At 44.0% G+C, this 23,318-nt stretch overlaps 1 protein-coding gene across 2 annotated transcripts in view; it reads left to right on the top strand.

The window, feature by feature from the left end:
- Positions 1-10,904: 10,904 nt before the first annotated feature.
- The window catches only part of AUH (AU RNA binding methylglutaconyl-CoA hydratase), a 156,557-nt gene continuing 144,143 nt past the window's right edge, over positions 10,905-23,318 (top strand). The window contains exon 1 of one of the 2 annotated variants that reach the window (XM_081151156.1): positions 10,905-11,186. In XM_081151156.1, the coding sequence (XP_081007282.1) occupies positions 10,931-11,186 (256 nt within the window). In that variant the 5' untranslated portion in view covers positions 10,905-10,930. The remainder of the gene's footprint in view (positions 11,187-23,318) is intronic. The other variant, XM_081151157.1, reaches the window with a different exon arrangement.

Genomic DNA, 23,318 nt, shown 5'->3' with positions numbered 1-23,318 from the left:
CTCAGAAGTACAACTGAGGTATGTTCGCCTCTGGTTTGAACTGCTTCCAGCAATGGCAGAATAGCTCACATTGGACCAAATATCCTGCAGATAGCAATTGTAACCTCTGGACAAGAAACAGTCAACAATATTGTAATAACTATGTATGGTGCCGGGCGGGTACCAGAATTATCGGGAGGAACACTTAGTAAACTATGTAATTGTCTATGCTCTACACCTGAAACTAATACAAAATAATATTGAATGACAACAAGCACCCCCCCCCCCACTCGGACACACAGCTATCGGACGGCATTGGAGAGGGAGGAACAGGAGAAGCTGGAGGGTGGTTGACTCAGAAGCAGGGTTCGGTGCTGGGTCATTCTCCTGCTTGTAGGGATTTTGTCTGAGGCCAAGCCTCAGCTAGTGCTACTCATGGTGGCTAAGACCCAGAAACCTGCACGCACGGGTTGAGGAATCAGAGGAGAAACTTTGGGGAAACAACAAGCTGGAGAGCAAGGGGAGAAATCTCATGAAGGAGCAGGCTATCGGGTCAAAGCAGGAGCCCCAAGTGAGGTGCAGAAATGCTGCCCGAGCTCCTGGCCGGCCCCTGACGCGTGAGCACGGCAAACTCGCAGCCGCACAGCTACGGCTGAAAGAACTAACAGGGCCTCAGCACTGCCCGCTGCGGAGAGCAGAGTTTGTGTTTAGGTAAGTTACCCACCTGCTAAACAAAGTAGTCAGTACTGTTCAGGGGAACGACAGAGTCCAGAGTCTCCCTAATCTCTCATCACAACGTCCAGAATAGAATCCCAAACTCTCAGACATACGAAGAAACAGGAAAATGTAACCCATACTGAAAGCAGTGCTCCTCAAGACTTCTGGCCCCAATAATTTAAAAATTATTGATGGCCCCAACAGGGTTTTATTATGCATATTACATATATTAATATTTTTCTTAATAGAAATTAAAATTGACAGAATTTTATATTTATTATTTTTAAAAAATAAGCCAAGTACATGTCAACATAAATAATACATTTTCACTAAAAATACTATGTTTTCCAAATCAAAAGCAATTAATGAGAAGAGTGGCATTGTTTATATTCCTTCAAATCCCTTTGACGTCTGGCCTACAAGAAAGATAGCAAGATTCTCATGCTTGCTCCTGCATTCTATATATTGCAGTACTTGATTTAGCTAAGTTATAAAGACAAGCTGACCTCAAGTAGCTGGAAAGATAGGAAAATTTTAATAGCTCTACAGATAATTGTGGATCTTCTTTTTTAATACTTTACTAAAATTTGACAAGCAGTAGGTTGTAAAGGTTTGTTGCAATGCAAACCTGGAACTCTATTGTAATCTGTTATATTTCATATTCTATTATATTAAAGCCTGTAGTTCTATGTTACACCATCAATGGATCTTTTATCCATGCATGATCTGACATTAGCTTTGGTCACCTATAAAATACTGGTTCATTGAGTTATACAGGTCCATCAAATGCTGACACATTTCAGTGTTCAATATTAAAACCCACAGTCATTAATGTTACTGCTGATCTCACCATAAAAGTCTTTAAATATCAGGAAACTCTTATGCTCATTATGGTGGATACAGGTTTTTCAATTTCAAATTCTCACTTTAAATTTTAAATTTTATTGTGTGTGCCAATATTCTTTCCATTAAAAGTGGTGTTTCATGGAAGAATCACTAGTTCTGCTCTCAGCTCAACCACCCACACAGTACTTTTTCTATCTGCTTCATTATGCAGCAAAAGTGATTTTTGCATGATTTCTATCCTGTTACACAGAATATTAAAAATATATGTATTTAAAGGTTGAGATTTGAAGAAAATAATATTTTCCCTGGCTTCAAGGAAATTCTTAAATAACTAGCCACTAGCATACTTGGTGGCACTGCCTTGATTTGTGTTTACATGCCAACGGTTTCACTGGTGACTGCTGTTATTATCACTGCAAGTGTCATCAGAGTAAAACAAGAAATAATATGTTAGTATTATTATGAAAATAGTTTTGATGTCTCAGATCCCAGAAAGCATCTTGGGAATCCTCTGGAATTGTCAAATCACAATTTGGGAACTGCTGCATAAGAGAAAATGTAAACCGTGGAGACTCACCTCAAGGCAACTCAGATGCTTTAATTAGCAGAGAAGACATTTAAAGCAACTATTATAAGTGTGCTCAAAATTTTTAATAGAAATATGCTCAGAATGAATGATAAGAAATCTTAGCAGCAGAAACTACTCGCCTACACAGGTGCAAGTCTTTTACATTTTATGTGAGGCAGCACAGCGTTAATTCTAAATGGCCCGTGTGAGGGTAAGAATGTCCAGTGTAATCGAGAGATCAGCCGTGGGAGGGGGCACAGTTAAAACGCCGACAGAGAAATGAAAAGGGAGCACTAAAAACATCAATTAGCCAAGAGAAGACAGGAAGGCAAGACAGGGAACAGAATCAGATGCAACAAGCAGAAAACAAGCAGCAACACAGGTGCCCGAAACTAAACCCTGTCAGTAATTACAATAAATGTAATTGGAGCAAACTTTCTACTCATTGTTAGGTATTATTACAGTATATACATTTTTAACAGCAAAACTCTGATAATACTGTAAAGGGGTGTGGATGGACTCCAGGGCCTCCAGCTCATCTCATGGCTCCTCACCATCACCTGCCACAGCGGCCCTGCCTGCTGCCCACAGACGCCTGCATTCCTGGGCTGCGCCAGGAGGGTGGGTGCAGGCGCAGAGTCTGGAAAATCCACCAGCTTCGCCTTCACTGTGACATCTGAGGCTGGAGAAAATGATGAAACTGTCCAGGGTACCCCCAAGTTTACATACAGTAAAAATAGTCAGATGAAGTCCCCCTTCCTGAAATATTCTCCCAGGAAAATCTAGAAGATGATGGCGCCTCAGGCATTACAGGCAGAAGCCAACCTTGGTATGGTGATGAACTTTACTTTAGTGACAGCTGTGCAAGGAAAATTAAGTGAACTCGTAGATCAAATCACAACTAGAATGGAAGAAGAAAAGATAAAGGCCGACGAAGCTGAAAAGCAACGATTTCATGGCACTCCTGTGAACTGCTCAAGCTGGAAGACCAGGTTTGATCCGAATTCTTGGAAATTAAAAAGAAACAAATGAAAGAACCAGCAGGAAAAAATAAAGTAAGTCGGAACAACTGTTGGAAACAGACCACAATCTTGGCACATTTGTGCAGGTCTTGGAAGATGCCGGAAACAGTGGAGTAGGTGAGTCTTTGTTCTGGGTAGAGGAGGGAGTGGAGCTGGAGGTGAGGATGACCCAGGCCACAGGCCTGCTGAGCAGGCGGACTTCAGGCTAAAGGACCGTCCCCGCTGCAGGCAGGTTTGAAAGCTCAGCATCTGTGGCTATGCTGAGAGGGTGCTGATTTTCCTTTTTTTTTTTTTTTCTAAGAAAAAATAATTCTCAGGAGAACTGTCTTCGAATAGCTTTCATATTAAACTTAATAAACTGACTTTACAATTTCAAAAATTAAATAAAATAGCAAAACTCAACTATTTGTTGTCTCAAAGAAACGCACTTTAAGTATTTGCTTTTGTCTATAATGTTTGAATGTATACTTCACTTTCTAACGTGGACAGAGAAATGATAACTCCCTAGAAATTCCTCCTTCTGCAACGAAATCCTGGCAAACGGCAGGACTGGCTGCACTGAAAAGTTAGGAGGAAAATGGGTTGGCTTTGGCACCCGTGCACCCGCCTGAGTGCTCCCCGACCCCACGCCAAGCCACAGCCCGCCTCCAGAGGCTGTGACTGTTAATAGTTCCCAACCAGGGGGACTCAGGTGTGCGGAAGTGTGTCTCCCTCCTCACCACACACACAGTTACATGTTTACAGCTCAAGTGCTAAAAACAGGACTTAAACTCAGTGCGTCCGGCTCTAATGCACAGTCCCTTAAATCTAGGGAGTCATTCTGGCATAGCGACAGGCGTGAGAGAAGAGACGCGGGCAAAGCAGCTTCTTTGTCCTTCGAAACCATTTAAAAAGCCCTCTACCCCATCTGTATGCGTGACATACGTCTTTGTGGGGAAGAAAAGGTCAGTCAAGTAAAAAGCACCGTTGGCTGCCCAGGATTCAGGGCCTGGGGTTCAGGGCGCGGGGTTCAGGGCCCGGGGTTCAGGGCCTGCGCAGGCTCCCTCATGTGTTCTTTAGGCCAGAAAGGCAGGCTCTTCTTATCCCCACATAACAGGTGAGAAAATAGAAATGTTTTAAAAGTTAGTTATATAATAATGTATACCAATCCTTTCTTTTAATAACTAATCTTGTGAGAATAAAAGGTAAAAAACCGCCCATAGTATGTCAGGTATGACAAACCTGTATTTGGTTTGATCACTTCTTACGACAAGCCTGGACTCAGACGTTACTCACACCACGGAAACAACAAGGCCAAGTGCGACTCAGGACGGCCTGCGAGGGTGGCACCACCTGCTCCTGCGCTGGAGCCTCGCCTCCGGGGAGCCGCCGGCCGCCCTGGCTCGGGGCTGCCGGGCGGGACTCGGCAGTGTTCCGAGCGTCCCTTCCCTTACAGCCTTTCTCCAGGAAGAAACGAGAGTGACCTTGACACAACGGTACCCAAAGACCTTGAGCAGGAGGTAGGAGATTATCACAAAATACCTTGCACTGACTTGCATGGGATTCTGCAGCTTACTCGGTTTTTGACCCGACAGCACCTGCAGCCCATGTCTCCTCTCACCCTCAGAGCAAGCGCAAGACGGACACTGACACCCACAGAGGAGGGCCCCAGCTTGGAAAGCAATTGGCCACAGTACTGCAGTCACATGGGGAAGCTGGTGTAGTCTGGAGTTTGGGGGGTCAGCAGAGTTTGTTACAGGGAACTGAGGCTGAAGAATCTCTGCAATGAACTCAGTTATATCTCCCCAAATTCATACGTTGAAGCCCTAACCCCTAATGTAACTGCATTTGGCTATGGGGCCTTTGAAGAGGTAGCTAAGATTAATGACATTATAACATGGGGCTCTAACCAATAGGACCGGTGTCCCCAGGAGAAGAGACAGAGACACCAAGGACGGGCGCACACAGAGGAAAGGCCGTGTGAGGACACAGCGAGAGGGTGGCTGTCTGCTAGCCAAAGAGAGGCCTCAGGAGAGACCAAACCTGCCACACCTTGATCTTGAACTTCTAGCCCACCTGTGGTATTTGTCATGGCAACTAGAGTTGATAATACACCCGCTGTAGGATCCATTACTGATTTAGAAGACAAAATAAAACTCACACACTAGAAAAGTGTTCGAGGGGCAAGACACAAGAACCCCAAGACCATCAGCAGAAGAGGCTAAACCATAGCTTTCCAAGTACACGGAAAAGAGTGGGTGGAGCAGGGACTCTTCCTACTTGTCTGAGAGGGAGGTGGGAGATTCTGAAACTGAGGACTAAGAGAGGTAAAGAGCAGGGGGTTGTCCTCCAAATCTTAGAACTTTATAGCCAGTTCTCATCCTAGACCTGCTCACAGCTGAGAAGAGATTTGTGGCCTAGTGGGGAAGGCACCCTTCAAGCTTTCTTCGAGTCTGTCTGGGGTAATTAGGTGCAGGAATAGGACTTCAGAGAATCTGAGGGGTAGGGCAGGGTAAGCGGGTGGCAGAGGGGGAGGCTGGCGAGAGGCATGGAGGTCTTCCAGGGGCAGGCTTCCAGCACAGTCCAAAAGCTTTCAGCACAGTGCACTCATTGGCTTGGAATCAGGGTCCAGGAGGGCTGTGGGGGTATTTTTAATTTTGTTTTAATAATTTAAAAAAATTTTAGAGCAGTTTTAGACTTAGACAAATTGAGAAAATACAGTTTCCATACACCCCATCCCAGATTCGTCTATGATTAAAATCGTACAGTAGTGCAGTACATTTGTTACAATTAATGAATCTATAGTGTCACATTACTATTAGCTAAAACACATATTTTGTTTGGGTTCCCTTAATTTTTACCTAATGGTCATTTTCTGTTGCAGGGCCCCAGCCAGGATCCCGCATGACATTCAGTCATCGTATCTCCTTAGGCTCCTCTTGGCTGTGACATTCTCAGATTGTTTTTGATGACCTTCACAGTTTTAGGAAGTATGGGTCAGGCATTTTTTAGAATGTCCTTCGGTTGGGATTTGTCTCGTATTTTTATCATGATTAAACTGTGGTTATGGGTTTTGGGAGGAAGACTGCAGGGGGAAAGTGTCATTCTCATCACATCATGTCAAGGTCTATAGTGTCAACATGGCTTATCAGCGGAGATGCTGACCTTGATCACTTGGCTGAGGTGGTGTCTGTCAGGTTTCTACACTAAAACTAGTCCTTCCCCCCTTTCCCCTTCCATACTGTACTCTTTAGAAGGAATTCTCCACAAGGCCATGGAAAGTTATGCTTCCCTCCTTTAGAGCAGTGTCTACATGCATTATTTAGAACCCTTCCGCTTGGAAGATTTCTCTTTCCTCTCATTTACTTATCAAATTATTTACACAAGTGTGGATTTTTGGATATTTATCTTCTGCTTCAGGTTATAAACCTACACTATTTATTTAGTTACTGTTCAACTTGTTCCATATTAGCCATTGGGAGCTCTTTCACTCGGTTTCTGAGCCTCGTTGACATACTCTCATATGGGGGGTTACTTTGAGCACTTTCTTACCTTCTGGCATTAAAACATCCTTCAGGCTCATCTTGTATATTTCCTATATTGCCCCAGTCCTAGAATCAGCTGTTTTTCCATGAGCTCTTTTACTGAAGAATGGTACTAGAAACTAACCAAGATCTGGGTACCACCTACTCATTGCTACTTGGGTGTCACTGCTTCTAGGTCCTCTCAGCTCAGACAGCAAGGGACTATATGTGCGCATACGAAGCTATGTATATAAATTTGCCCAAATATTTTTACAAATAACATCTGTCTCTACACTGAGTTAAATGTGAGTTTATACTGATGTCACCGACTCTGTTCCCTATCGCCTGGGTCATTGTAGCTCTTTCCCTGGCTTATCTGTACTGTCCCACTCCAGCAGTGGAAAACTGGCTCCCACCATCTGCTATCCAGTTAAATTTTTCATTGATTTAGAAAGACTCTAAATGTTAGTATCCATTAATAGCATTATTCCTTTTGATGCTCCAAGTATCTCAGATTTGGCCAGTAGGATCCCTTTCAAGCTGTGTCCTCTCTCACTGCCACCAGTCTTTGGGTCCCTCATTGTTTTCTGGCATGAAGATATTCTGGACCCACTTTCTATTCTGTCTTAGATACAGAACCAGCCGTATCTTTAAGAAGCTCTAATCCACCCTCTTCAATGGGATATAATTTACATACCATACAATTCACCCATTTAAAATATACAAACCAATGGTTTTTAGTATATTTTCAGATATATACTACAACTTATTATATTTTTTAGATACATACTATAATCACCACAATCAATTTTAGAACGTCTTCATCACCCCCCAAAGAAGCCACATATCCTTTAACTATCATCCCCAAATGCCCCTGTCTTTCCCATCCCTGGACCGGATGGCATGTATCTTCAGAGTCTGGTGTGTATGTGTGTGTGTGTGTGTGTGAGAGAGAGAGACACTGGCTGGGGAAGGGCCATATCTGGGAAATCATGACCGCAGAGGATCTAATGCAGAGGGTAGAGCTTTCGCATGGAGCGGAAGGGGGGATTGATCAAATTCCCCGCATCTGGGAGTAGGGTGAGGAGAGGCAGGGTGAAGCCCTGATGATCATTTGTGGAAAGCAGATGGTAGACACAGGGTAACAATTAGAATGCGGATTCTGGAGTCCAGTGTTTGAGTCTCAGCTCTGCAACATGTGGCTGTGTGACTCTCAGTAATTTAAAGCTGTGGTCCCCTTGTCTGTGCAGCACCTACTCTCTGCCTCACAGGTGCAGGAACTCAAGACACAGTGGTCGTGGTCAGTAACAATCAATGGGACCTACATAGTCTTGGCAGGGTGGAGTGTCGTGCGTGGTCAAGGCCTCTCAGGGCAGAGGGAAAGAGCCCTCCACCATCCTTCTCTGGGGACAAGGTCCTCGCGTGAGGCTTACTGGAACCCTCCAAGTCCCTGGAGACAGGGTTTTCTGGGTTTGCCATCCAATCCCTCCCTTTCTGAGATGAGTACTCAGGTTAGGTGAGAAAGCGAGACCTTCTGGAAAGGAAATCCACTACAGAGCCTTTGAGAATACTTGGAAAAGAAGATATATGAAAGCATTAAGAAGAGACTCAAAGAAATTCAGAGGGCTATTGTCTTTTTATTTTGCGACTAGAGCATGAGTAAAGCTTTGCATGAGTAAAACTGTGCCCATTCTTTGTACCTTGAACTAGTTACAAATATTTGAAATGCCTATTTTATACATAAGTTTTGCCAAAAATTGCACAACTCTCTCACCTTGAACACAATTTTATATATATTTCTTCTATCATCTCATTATCTCTGTGCACATGTAGTTTTGAAAGTTTTTTTAAATCATAGAACACATAGATTGCGAGTGTCTCTGTCACCATATACGTCTACCGACACGATTTCACAGCTTCTCTTCCATTACCCATCAGTTGTGAAGGTGTAATTATCAATGACCTCCAGAGACTCAGATGGAAAGGCTGCCTTCGGCCGTAGTACAGCTACTTCTTGTGAAACCTATCATATTTTAGGGCTGTGAACTTTTCTCTTAGGATTCACAAAATTTCGTTTAAAAGTGAAAAATCGAGTGTGTGTGGCAGATTGTGTTCTCAAATATCCATAACCCCCTTCGTATGCAGTAATAAAATTGTAGCTGGGTGCATGGCTGCCCAGCACAGGGTTACGTTTTAGGCCCCTGTTGCCGCTGGGTGTGGCATGTGTGACGTAGTCAAAGGGGCATGCGTCATTTCTGCCTCTTCCAGCTGACGGAACTGGGAACTGCCCTCTTCTCTGTGTTGCTGGTGGCAGGGAGCAGCCACTTTAGATGCGTGAGATGGAAGCCCATGTTGAAGGCGGCAGAGCCATCTGGGCCTGGGCTGGGAACGTTCTCTCCTGTTCAAGCCATCGCATTCAGGGGCGTCTCTGACACAGTGGCCAAGCCATTATGCCCAAGATAGTTTAAATTATATACTCATTTTGAAAAAAGTCCAGAGTTCTGCTTCATTCTTCACATCGTCTTCGCTATTTTGTCTTTCTGCTTGTGGTTGGCAACATGTTGGTGTTTCATTTTACCGGTGACACCTATGCCCTAAGTGTTCTGTGCACAGAACTCTGTCCTAGGCGGGGTGGCTTCTGCCCTCCAGGCTGGCTGTATTCCAGGAGCGCAGGATGGCCATCCTATAGTGCACATTACATATTACACAGAAATAAGCATTAGGAGGAAGTCAAGGGGGTGGCAGACTGAAAGGACTGTTAGCTGAGAGCTGGCTGGAGGCAAGGGTCCCAAATCCTGGAAACAGATGGTAGTCATAGTGTCCAGTGCCCCAAAAGCCAGCCCCGCCTTCTTCTGCCAAGCTAACACTCATTGTTCCTGGCTCACACTCTTTGCTCCTGGCTCACATCTTTTACTGAAAAGTAGAAAGGAAGTAAAGGGAATTAAATTTTATTGGACATCTTAACATTTACTGAGAGGCTGTGCGAAACAGTGATTAAGAACACGGGGAATTAGAGTCAGATATATCAGATATATTAGCTGCAGGGTTTGATAAGTAACTTAATCTCAGTGTTTTCATTTGCAAAATGGGAATAATACCAACTTCAAAGTTTTCTGGACACTGAATAAACTCACACACCTAACGCTGGAGGCGGCTGATAGGCGGCGTGTCTGACCGTCCACTCTGCTCTCCTGTGGTGCCCAGCGCTTCCCACTCCCGCCTCCACCCTGTAACCTGGGCGGGCTCTTTCCCACTTCACAGATGAGGAAAGAACCTGCGTGGGAGGCTCCTCCTAGGAGCCGTCCTGCGAACCAAGGCGCGGGAGCGCGGCCGTTGAGACGGTTCGGGCCGCGGACGGAGGTGGGACCGAGGCCGCGCCCGCCCGGGGACGGACTGTTCCCGTCTCTCCCGACGGGCGGTAGCGCCCGGCGGGGTCTGTTCTTTGTATTAAGCTTTAGCCCTCCGTTCTCCTCACGCGCGGGCTCTTCGCGACGGCCGCGGGTGGGGGCGGAGGCCGCACCTGCCCGCCCGCCCCGCCCGGCCCGGCCCTGCCGCGGGCACCGTCCCCGGCCGTGGATTTTGAACAGCGCCGTCGGGGTCTGTGGCGCCTTCACGTGGATTTACAGTCCACCCAGGAGCCAACGTTAAGATACCCAAAGCTCAGCACTAAAACAAGGGCACGGTGTTCGTGACGGCCGCCCTCGCGGAGCTGGCACAAACCTGTTCCCTGCGGTCCCCGGGAGCACGACCAGGAAGGGCCTCGTCCGGCGCCGCGGCAGGACCTCCGCGGGCCGCACCTTTCCGAGGCCAGACTCCGGGGACCCTGGAGCCCCCGCGAGGACGGCGGTGTGAACCGGAACTGGAAAGTCAAACTGCAGAGACAAAGCCAAAAAGGCAGTCACTGTGCGGCGCGGCCGCTCGGGCGCCCGTTTTTCAGACCGGGTCCCGCGCGCACCTGCGGGCGCGGCTCGGTGCCGGGGGGGCCTGCGGGCCCGGAGGGCGGGGCGGCCGCGGCCGTGCCCACAGAGCGCGCTCCTCGCGGCTGTCCCGCAGCCTCCGAGCGCAACCCTCGCCTCCTCTTCGCCGGACGAGCCGCGACGCCCGGAGTCACGCGACAGAGGCGCGCAGGCGGAGTCCCGGGCGCCCGGTCGCGGGCCTGGGCGGGGGGCGGGGCCTAGCGCGCGCGAGGCCATTGGGCGCGGGCCCTGGGCGCGGGGCGGGGCCTGGGCGTGCGGGCGGCGCGAGCGCGGCGGGGGCGGGGCCGCAGCCGCAGGCCCACGCCGTAAACAGACAACATGGCGGCGGCGGCGGCACCCGCGGCTCGGGGCGCCTGGCAGGCCGGCCGCGCCCGCGTGGTGGCCGCTTGCGGCGCGCCTCTCGGCCCCGGGTGGAGGCTGCCCGGGTGCCTGGCGGGCCCGCGGCTCGGCTCGGCGATCTGGGCCCGGGGCTGGGCGCCCGCGGCCCGGGGGCCGACCCTGCGGCGGGGCTACAGCTCCGAGGTGAAGGCGGAGGACGAGCTGCGGGTGCGGTACCTGGAGGAGGACAACCGAGGTGAGGCGCGGCGCCGCGGCCGGCGGCCCGGGAGGGGTCGCGGGTCGAGCGGGGCTGACGTCATCGCGGGGGGCCGCGTCCCGTCCTTGCCACCCGCGTCGGTCGCGCGGCGGTCGCTGGGGAGCCGCTCACCTGCCGGGACGGCCGCGCCGCGAGGGGAGACACGCAGCCGGGCCTGGCCTGCGGCGGGGGGCGCGGGTGCGGGGCTCGCGCCCGGTTCCGCGGGCTCAGGTGTTGGGGAGTTGTAGAGGCTCCGGTGAGAACGCGCTCGGCCGTTCTGGAGAAGTGCAAATTTGGAGGCGCTCCGCTGAGCCGTTTCCCGCTGCCCGTTTTGTCTTAGAAGTTAGTGTGGGCGCCCGGTCCACCTCAGGGAACGGCTGCGAGCCGCCTTCGCGCCTGCCGCCGGCTCAGCCCCGGGCGCGTCGTGGGCGCCGACCTTGCCCGGGAGCACCCGCTGCGGGCGGCGGCCCTGCGGACGGAGGCGCGTGCTGAGGCCCCGCCGTTCCCTGGCCGGGGAGCCTCGGGGTCGGCGGCTCGTGCTGAGGCCCCGCCGTTCCCTGGCCGGGGAGCCTCGGGGTCGGAGGCGCGTGGAGCAGTTTGCCGCGGGCTGCCCTCCGGTTTTGCCCCGCAGTAGCGGGGCGCCGCGTGTCAGCAGGAGTGCACGGCGGGGCGGGTCGCGGCGCCGCCCGTGAGCAGCTCCCAGGTGGTGGGGAAGGTGCTGCTGGTCGGGGGCCGCGCTGACGGACGGCCTGGCGGGACCCCCAGGGCACAGGACCGGCTCCCTGGGGAGGTTGCGGGACTTGCGGGGGCGGTTCCGAGGCCGCGCTAGGGCTGGGCGGGCGGAGCAGGCTGGGCGGTCGGTACCGGGCCGCGGAGCCCGACGGCCGGGAGGGCCCTTAGGCCGAGGGCCCCGGGCCTCAGCTTCCTCAGGTGTGACGCTGGAGGATGACAGCAGCCCCGGTGGCTGCTGCGAAGGTTAGCTCGTCGTGTAGACCGCCCGCTAAGTGCCTGGCTCACAGTAGGTGCTCTGGAGTTTAATGTTTCAGAGGGACGAGGCGTGGGACGTGAACATGGCGATGTGCTGTGGGGCTGTCACGTGCCGTGAGAGGTAGATGACCGAGCTTCAGCTGGCAAGTGGACAGGCACTGGGGGGATTCGAGCTGCCAACGCCCCCATCTTTTGGGTTAGCTTAGGCTCCCCGGAATGTCAGTTACATCAGGTATAAAAGGAGTGCACGTGCACCATGTTCTATATTTTTTTGTCTGTATGACTTCACGAATGCAGATTGAAAGTAAATTTTTGTAAATGTCTGGAAATTCCATAAGTTGAATCCAGATGGATCAAAGAGAAGAAATCAGAGCATACAAAACAATTTAATAAATTCAGCTATTTTTAGTTACCTCAGATCACCTGTAAAAGTCAGGTATTAGGACATCATGGTTTCTCAAGAAAACTGTCCCAGCTTCCTCTAGCGATGGGCCAGAATAGCAGCTCAGGCTTAGCTGAGTATGCTTTGCTTTACTATCGAACAGCAGTAAACAGTGCAAAGAAAAACGAGTTAATACTGCAGGTGAAGGGATCTCCCCGGTGCCTCTGCTGGTCACAGAGGCTAGTCCAGAACGTGGTGCCCTCGGCGGTCTGCAGGGAACATCGGAGCTCTCCCTGCCAGAGGAGCCACTGCCCATGGCCTGCAGGCCGCTGTAGGCTGGCGGAGGTGGGCGAGCGCATCAGCCCTCATCTGTTGTCCATATACCCTCCCCCTCCTCCCCCCTCCTCCTCCCCCTCCTCCCCCCTCCTCCACCCTTCTCCCCCTCCTCCTCCCCCTCCTCCTCCCCCTCCCTCCTCCTCCCCTTCTCCTCCCCCTCCTCCCCCTCCTCCCCCTCCTCCTCCCCCTCCCCCCTCTCCCCTCCCCGTCCCCTCCCCCTCCTCCAATCCCTCCCTTTCCCCTCCTCCCCTCTCCCCCCTCCTCCCTCCTTTCATTTCTTTCTTATCCTCACCAGAGGATATTTTTCCCCATCTATTTCTAGAGAGAGTGGAAGGGAGGGCGGGAGAGGGAGAGGGAAAGAAACATCAACATGAGAGAGACATTGATTGGTTGCCTTCCGCACACGTCCTGGCCTGGGACAGGAAACCTGGAACTGAGGTAGGTGCCTTTGACCAGGAATCCAGCCTGCAGCCCTTTCGTCTGTGGACTGACGCTCTAACCACTGGGCCATCCCAGCGGGGGCTTTAGTGGTTATTTCTCGTGTTGTTTGTCCAACCTACTTAGTCCTGGTCAGCAGTCCTGGTTTATAAAGCTCTCTCTTGGTCTTGGGCAACAGCCTCCTTTATAAGTCAACTGGTCATTCTTCTTCCCAGTTTATTCTTTATACACTGGTGCTGGGGTTACCTTTTCTGAAGGCCAAGAATCACTTCTCTGCTCAGTTGAGCACCTCCGGTGGCTTCTTGTTGCCTGCAGGCCCTCACAGTCCATCCTCTCCCTTCAGCTGCAGTTAAGCTTTGCTTTCTTCTGCTTTGCATGCAAGTGGAATGACCTCTCCCTTCCCCTTACCAGCTGTCTCCCAGCCTGGCAAGCTTCTACTTATCATTGCGACCCATTTCAGAGATCATCTTTGTGAACCATATTGGAACAACTGCTGGCAGGAACAGAGCAAACAAGTAAATGCATAATGCAAGTCATCCTTGATACCTACTTCCTGCTCACATCTAGATTTTCAGGTCTTCCTGAGTGTCTGAAATCTTTCCACTTTTCTCTGTGTTCTTTATCAGTACCACTCTTGTCTAAGCCAGCATCGTCTCCCAGGTGGACTATTGCAGAGTTCTTGTGTTTTTAAGTTATATTTTCGTATATTTCATGGCATGTGAATTATATATAAAGTTACTTTTATATATAATTACACAATTATATATGTAAGTTACTTAATTATATAATTCACATGCCATAAAATGCAGAATGTACAATTGTTTTTAGTGTATTTATAGAGTTGTGCAACCATCACTACAGTTCAATTTTAGAACATTTTTATCAATGCAAAAAGAAACCCTGTTCTCTTTAGCAGTGACTTGACTTCTGGGTCACAGCCCTGCTGCCCCCCAAATAAGGCCTACTTGTCTACTTTCTGTTTCAGTAGATTTGTTTACTCTGGACATTTCATATAAAGAGGTCATATAACATGTCGCCTTTTGTGGCTTCTTTCACTTTATGTTTTCTAGGCTCATCCATTTTGTTGTATGTGTAGCACTTCATGTCCTTTTACGGCTGAATAACATTTAATTGTTTGGATATACCACATTGTATCCTTTATCATTGAGGTACATCTGGGTCATTGCCACTTTTTGGATATTGTGAACAGTGCTGCTTAGGATATTTATGTATGCATTTTTTTTAAAATCTTTTTTTAATTTTTAATATATCTTTATTGATTTCAGAGAGAGGAAAGGGGAGAGAGAGAGAGAGAGAGAAACATCAATGATGAGAGAGTCATTGATCGAGCCCACAACCCGGGCATGTGCCCTGACCGGGAATCAAACCCCGATCTCCGGGATCCTAGGTCAACGCTCAACGCTGAGCCATGCCCGGCTGGGCATGTATGCATTTTTGTGAACATCAGTTTTCATTAGGATTGGAATTGCTGGATCGTATGGTAATTCTGTGATTAATATTTTGAGGAACTACTGAACTTTTCCAAAGTTGGCTGTAGCAATTTACATTCCCACCAGTGAGGTATGAGGGCTTCACTTTCTTCACATCCTTGACCGTTGCTTGTTATTGTTTGTGTTTTTGATTATAGTCATCTGGTGCTTGTGAAGTGCTATTGTAGCTTTGATTTGGATTTGCCTAGTGGTTAATGATTTTAAGTATCTTTTCATGTGTGTATATCTTTTTTAGAGAAATGTCTTCTTAAATACTTTGCCCATTTTTAATTGGGTTTTTGTTGAATTGTGAGATTTCTTTATATATTCTGGATGCAAATTCCATATCAGATACTTGATTTGCAAATATTTCTTCTATTTTGTGGGTTGTCTTTCTGCTTTTTTTTTTAATCCTCACCTGAGGATATGTGCATTGATTTTAGAGAGAGAAGAAAGGAAGGGGGGAAAGAGAGAGAGAGATTGAGAGAGACAAATATCGATGTGAGAGAGAATCATCTATTGGTTACCTCCCGGATGCCCCCAACCAGGAACTGAACCCGAATCCTTTTGTGTGTGGGACAATGCTCCATTCATCTGAGCCACCCGGTCAGGGCTCTTTTCACTTTCTTAATGGTTTATTTTGGAGAACCTAGGTTTTTAATTTTGATGTAGTTCAGTTTATGTATTTGTTTTTTTTTGTTGCTGTGCTTTTGGAGCATATCTAAGAAACTCGCTTAAGTCAAGGTCACAAAGACTTACACCTGTTTTCCTCTAAGAGTTTTATGGTTTGGCTCTTATATTTGTTCCTGTGATCCATTTTCTGTTTGTTTTTGTATATGGTATGAGGTAAGAGGTTAACTTCATTCCTTTGCTTGTGGATATCCAGTATCCCAGCACTATTTGTTGAAAAGACTGTTCATTCACCACTGAATTGGTTTGGCACCCTTGTTGAAAATTAATTGACCATAAATAAGAGTTTATTTATGGACTTTCAGTTCTGTCTCATTTATCTACATATCTGTCTTTATGCCAGTATAATACTGTTTGATTACTGTAGCTTTGTAGTAACATTTGATTTGGATAGTCTGAGTCCTCTAGCTCTTGTTCTTTTCTAACTGTTTTGTCTATTCTGGACTCTTGCATTACCACATGAGTTAGAGGATCACCTTGTGAATTTCTCCAAGAAAGTGAACTGGGATTTCAATAAGGATTGCGTTTAATAGGTACATCAATTTGGGGAACATTGCCATTTAACAGTGTTAAGTTTTCCTGTCCATGAACATGGAATATTTTTTTTTTTTTGTTCAACGATATTTTGTAGTTTTCAGTGTACAAAGCTTACACTTCATGTGTTAAATTTACTCCTGTTTTATTCTCTTTAGATGCTATTGTAAATGGAATTGTTTTCTTAGTTTCATTTTCAGATTGTTTATTGCTAATGTAATACAGTTATTTTTGTGTGGTGATCTTGTATCATGCAACTTTGCTGAACTTGCTTATTTGTTCTCATAGTACTTTAGTGGATTTCTTAATATTTACTATATACAGAGCATGTCATCTGCAAATAGAAGTAATTTTACTTCTTTTCCAGTCTGGCTGTTTTCTGTTTCTTTCTCTTGTATAATCTCTTTGGTTGGTGCCTCCATTTATATTGTTGAATAAAAGTATCAAGAGCAGACATTCTTGTTTTGCTCCCGATCTTGGTGGGAAAGCAGCCTTTCATCATTAAGTACATTATCTCTGGGTTTTTTGGAGATGCCCTTTATCAGATTGAAGAAGCTTCCATCTATTCATAGTATTAAGTGTTTTACCATTTTGAATTTTGTCAAATGCTTTTTTGACATCTATTGAGATGGCCATATGATTTTTCTTATTTAGCCTGTTGATGTGATGGATTATGTTAATTGGTTTTCCAATATTGAACCACTTCCATACCTGGAATAAATCCCACTTGGTTATGGTATATAATTCTTTTTATACATTTCTGGGTTTGATTTGCTAATATTTTGTTGAGGATTTTTGCATCTATTTCGTGAGAGCTAGTGGTTTTTAGTTTTCTGTTCTTGTGAAGTCTTTGTTGGAGTTTGGTATGAGAATATAATGTTGGCTTCATAGAATGAGCTGGAAGTGCTCCTTCTGCTTTTGTTTTTCTGGAAGAGATTACAGACAAATTATATCACTTTATTTTTTAATGTTTTGGTAGAATTCACTTGTAAAATCATCTACATGAGATGCTTTCTGTTTTGGAAGCTATTATTTATTGATTCCGTTTCTTTAATTGAGATAGGTCTATTCAATTTATTTCTCATGTGAGTTCTGGTAGGTTGTGTCTTTCAAAGAATTCTCACATTCCATCTAAGTAAGTTACCAAATTTGTGGGCATAGAGTTGTTTATAATAATCCTTTGTTATGCATATGATATCAGTGGAATGCAGTAATGATGACCCTTTCATTTCTGATATTAGTAATTTGTATTCTTTCTCTTTTTTTCATGGTTAGCTTGGCTAGAGGCTTATCAATTTACTGATCTTTTTGAAGAACCAGCTTTTGATTGTTATTGTTTTTTCCCTACTAATTTTCTATTTTTAATTTTGTTTACTACTGATTTTTTCTTTTTTCAATTATTTTAGATTTAATTTGCTCTTGTTCTAGTTAAGTGGAAGCTTACATTATCAATTGTAGATGGTTCTTAATATGTACATTCAATCAATGCTGTAAAATTTCCTCTAAGCACTGCTTTTACTGTAGTCCCACAAATTTTGATAAGCTGTATTTTTATTCTCATTTATTTAAAATATTTTAAATTTCTCTTGAGTTTTTTTTTTTTTTTTTTTTTAACCTACATGTTACTTAGGAAGTACCTTACTTAATCTCCAAGTATTTTGGGATTTTCCAGCTGTGTTTCTGTTACTGATTTCTACTTTATTTCCATTGTGATCTGACTGCATACTTCAATATGATTGTTATTGTTTTAAATTTGTTAAGGTGTGTTTGTCCCAGAATGTGGTCATTGTTGGTGAATGTGTATTCTGTTGTTGCTGGCTGCAGTAATCTATATTCAGTTAGATCTAGTTTTCAGTTATAGTTGATTGGGTTGTTCAGCTCAACTATACCCTTAACTGGCTTTCTGCCTGCTGGATCTGTCAATTACTGATAGAGGTGTGTTGAAATCAGTGCATTACATGGGATTTGTTAGTAATAATTGTTAAGTTATTGAAGTTTACAAAATTTTTCAAGTAAAAATAATATGTATGGTCAAATTAAAAAGAAAAAAAAAGCACTGTGGAAGGGTGCCTCTCCTTCACGTTCAGGCCCTTTTATCAGAAGTAAAGACTTCAAACATCTCTTGAGCCCTTGCTGTGAATGCTAATTTTATTTACTGTCTTTCTTATTTGTGTTACTTATACAATTATTTTATAGACACTAGGTGGACTCCTTTTGATGTAAGATGAGAAAATGAAATGTTTGTTATTTTATTTCTTTCATCTTCTACCTTCCAATTTCCGTCATTTGTAACTTTAGTTTACATCATGATAGTTACATTTTGTTCTCTTATAAGTATTCAGTGCTTTATTTTAGATGGACTGTAAACAGGGTTTATAATATCACTGACAGTGGCTGTGTTGATACTCCCCTCAGTGATTTCCAGGAGCAGTCTTCTTCCTATCTCCACGTCATACCCCCAAACCTGTGAACTGTCATCTTTCACCTGGACCACTGCAGTAGCGTCTTGGTTGGTGTCCCCCAGTATACTTTTTTTTTTTTTTGTAAATTGCGATGAAATTTGTAGAACAGAAAATTTAACATTTGCACCTTTTTAAGTATACAGTTCAGTGGTTTTTAGTTTATTCACCATGTTGTACAACTATCACCACTGTCTAGTTATAGAACACTTTCATTACCTCCAAAACAAATCCATACCTCTTAGCCCCTCCCCCCCCCATTTCCAGAAACCACTAATCTCCTTTCAGTCTTCATGGGTTTGCCTGCACTAGGTTTTCCATAGAAATACAATCAAACAATAGGTGGCTTTAGGTATCTGGCTTCTTTCATCCTTATGTTTTAGGGTTTATCTGTGTTGTAGCATGTATCAGAACTTCATTCCTTTTTATGGCTGAGTGATATTCCATTGTATGGGTATACCACATTTTGTTTGTTTCTGCTTTTCGGATATTATGAATAATGCTGCTGAACACTTGTATACAATTATTTGTTTGAACATATGTTTTCATTTTTTTTTAAAAATATATCTTTATTGATTTCAGAGAGGAAAGGAGAGGGGGAGAGAGAGAAAGAAACATCAACGATGAGAGAGTCATTGATCGAGCCCACAACCCGGGCATGTGCCCTGACCGGGAATCGAACCCCGATCTCCTGGATCCTAGGTCAACGCTCAACCGCTGAGCCACGCCCGGCCGGGCTGTTTTCATTTCTTTTGGGTAGATACCTAGGAGTAGAATCATTGGATCGTATGGTAAATTTATGTTTAGTTTTTGGAGAAACCACCAGACTTTTCCGCAGCTGCTGCACCATTTTACATTCTCTCCAATAGGGTACAAGGGTTCCTATTTTCCATCCTCATCAACGCTTATTTGTTTCCACTTTTTTTGTTATAGCCGTTCTACTGGTTGTGAACTGATACCTCATTGTGGTTTTGATTTGCATTTGTCTAATAACAAATCACGTTTAGCATCATTTCATGTGCTTATTGGTCATGTGTATATTTCCTTTGGAGAAAAATACCTATTTAAATATTTTGCTCAGTATTCCATTGAGTTGTCTTTTCTGTTGTAATAAGAATTCTTTATACAATCGGTATATTAACCTCATGTCAGATACATGATTTGCAAATATTTTCTATTCTATGAGCTGTTTTATCACTTTCTTGATAATATGATGAGATCTCATTTATCTGTTTTTCTTTTGTTGATTGTACCTTTGTTGTTTTATTTAAGACAATGTTACCTAATCCAAGATCATGAAGATTTACACCTATGTTTCCTCCTAAGAGTGTTATTGTCATAGCTCTTACAATTTTGTCCTGCATCCATTTTAAGATAAATTTTATATATGGTGTAAGGGAAGGGTCCAACTCCATTCTCTTGTGGGTGAATAATATCTAGTGTCCCACCACTTTTTGTTGAGAAGACCCTTTATTCTTTCACCATTGAATGGTCTTGGTATCCTTGTCTAAAACCAATTGACCACAGAATGTTTATTTTTGAAGTCTCAATTCCATTCCATTGATCAATATATCTCTCCTTATGCTGGCATCACACTGTTTGATAACTGTAGCTTTGTAATAAGTTTTGAAATCAGGGAGTGTCCCAATTAAATCCTCCAAATAAGTCTTCCAACTTAGTTTATTATTATTTTTTTAAATTGTTTTTTGCTATTTGGGGTCCTTGCAATTCCATTTGAATTTTAGTGTCAGTCTTTCTCCAAAAAGGGCAGTTGGAACTTTGATAGAGACGTGTAGATCAATTTGGGAAGTATTGCCTTCTTAACAATTAAATCTTTTCTGAACATGGGATATCTTTTTATTTATTTAGGTCTTAATTTCTTTCAGTGATCTTTTATAGTTTTTAGTGTACAGTTTTAAACTTTCTTGAATAAATTTATTCCTAAGTATTCTATTCCTTTTGATGCTATTACAAGTTGAATTATTTCCCTAGTCTCATTTTGAAGTGTTTATTGATAGTGTATAGAACTGTAGCTGCTTTTGTATATTGATCTTGTTCATTTATTAGCTCAAATAGTTTTTGGTGGATTCTTTGGATTTTTCTCTATATAAGATCATATCATCTGTGAATAGAAATAATGTTATTTCCTGCCCTGATCTGGATGTCTATTTTTTCTTTTTTGCCTAATTACCTTGGCTAGAATTTCTGGTGAAACATTGAATAGAAGTGGTAAAAACAGACACCCTTGTCTTGTTTCTTATTTCAGTCTTTTATCATTGAGTTCATACTTCATATTAGTTGTGGGTTTTTTAGAAATGCCTTTTATGAAGTTGAGAAATTCCCTTCTGTTACTAGTTTATGGAGGGTTTTTTTTCTGTCAGTTAAGATGATCACCTGGTTTAAAATTTTTTTCTTTATTCTGTTAATGTGGTGTATTTGATTGGTATAAATCCCATTTGGTCATGGTGTATAAACCTTTTAATATGCTGCTTAATTTGACTTTCTAATATTTTGTTGGGGATTTCTACCTTTATATTCATTAGGGATACTGGTTTGTTGTTCCCTAGTATATTCTTGATTTCCTTCTAATCTGTTCTCTACACTAGCATGAGTGATCTTTTTAAAATACAAATTTAAACATAGAAATAAATTTCCCCAACTTGATAAAAAGCTATTGGAATTTTATAGCAAACAACATACTAAATGGTGAAATACTAAAGCATTCTCATTAAAGGCATTGACAAAATAAGGGAACTTGTTAATCTTGCTAATGTTCTGTATTCACCACAATCAATTACAGAATACTTTTATTGCCCCCAAAAGAAACTCCACCCTTTTAGTTGTTACCGCCCAATCCCTCCTTCTCTGCCAGTCCTATGCAACCACCGATTTACTTCTGCCTTTTTCTGTTTGCCGTCTCTGGACCTTTGTATAAATGGAGGTATGCAGGGTGTATACCCTTCTGTATACATGAGTTAATATTTATAATGTAAAAAATTAATCAAAATGCAAAAGACAATTCTTTGTGTAGGCAGGCAAACAATAAGAACAGTTAATTCTCAGAAGACATGACAAATGGTCATTAAACTTAGTTAACTCAGTGTAGTTCAGAAAATGGGGTGAAACCTGATATAAAATGACATTATTTTCCCATATATTATCAGGGATTTATAATATTATGTTGAATGGTCGACCAGTGGTTCTTAATAGCACATTTTACGAGGCCCCTCTCTATTGACCTGAAATGAAATGTACAGATAATGTAAGCTACTCACATACATAATTTTTAAAAATTCCTAAATATAATGAAAACAAAAGGAAGCTACTTTTTGGTAAAACAATCTGTTTTAATATGTAAATTTTCTGTTGTGATTACTAAAATAAAAATAAGTTAGGATTTAAGAGAAGTAAGAAGACTGAAGGCATTTAACACCAGAAGTAGAGGAAAGTAAAAAAACAGATGGCATAAATAGTTAATAGAATAAAAACTAATATTGGGGCCCTGAGCTGAGTTGGTTAGAGCATTGTCCCAATACGCCAAGGTTTCGGGTTCGATCTCCGGTCAGGGTACATACAAGAATCAACCAATGACTGTATGAATAAGTGGAATGGCAAATCAATGTCTCCCTCTTTCTCTCTCTCAAATCAATAAATTAAAAAACAAAACCCAAAAAACCAAAAAAACCCTAATATTGGGTTAGGAATAGCAGACCAAACTAATTTGTATATGAGAGACAGACACAGTAGCCTGAATTGAAAAAGGCATACCATGCCAAGATATTGTCTCTTTTTGCTAGAAGGGACAAAAATAATTGCTTATGTTGTAAGCTTTATATGTACAGGGTGGGGCAGAAGTAGGTTTATAGTTATTTGTGTGGGAAATAATGCAGTAGTTAATAAACAGTAATACAAGAATAAACTTGTTTTGTGTACTCACAACTGTAAACCTACTTGTGTCCCATCCTGTATGTATTTTATCATTTGTTCCTCACAACAGCGCCACAGAGTTTGGAACTACTAGCATCTTCCTCAACAGTGTAAGAAACTGAGGCTCAGAGAAGTTACATAACTAGCCTAAGGTCATATAGCTAGTAAGTGGCAGACTGGGATTTCAACCCCAGCAATCAGATCTCAGAGCCTGCATTCTTAGCTTAGAAGCGCACAGCACAAAGTTAGGGTGCCTGAGGCTCTGAAAGGCCAAAACTCAAAAGTGTCAGAGTTAGAGTAAGGAAAAGTTTATTGATCAAGAAGGCACCAACTGAGAAGATGGGAGTTTTAATCCTGAAATCCATTTTAAGAAAGTGCAGAGTTTAGGCTTATTTTATGTCAAGGGAAGGGAAAATGGGAAGGGCGGTTTTTGTAAAAACTCAAGTCCCAAGCAGAATTCTATAATGATTAGCATGTCTAAAGCACGATCTTTGGGCCGAAGGCCACAGCAACAATGCAGGCTTGAACCAGATGGACTCAGACTGAGCATTTCATTCTGTTACACCCTTAGAGTTAACATCAACTTGGGTGTTTCAAAGGCACTTCAGATTCACTTTAACTCAAAAACAAACTCATAAACTTTATTTCCCTTCTGTCTTATTGAATGCCATCTCCTTTCATCCATTGCTGAAGCCGAACACCTAGTAGACACTCCTAACACTTCCTTCCAAGATAGTCATTCCTCAGTCTAGTCTAGTGATTGACTAATCACTATCATTTTAAATTTTCTCTTGAATAAGATCTTGAACACTTCTATTTCTAACTCCACTTACCTCAGCCAGACCTATTATCTCTTGACTGGATTACAGCTTGTACCTCGACGCTTGTA

The sequence above is a fragment of the Miniopterus schreibersii genome, assembly GCF_964146895.1.
Source record: "Miniopterus schreibersii genome assembly, chromosome: 11".
Taxonomy (NCBI): domain Eukaryota; kingdom Metazoa; phylum Chordata; class Mammalia; order Chiroptera; family Miniopteridae; genus Miniopterus; species Miniopterus schreibersii.
This window is presented reverse-complemented; position numbering and strand designations above follow the sequence as displayed.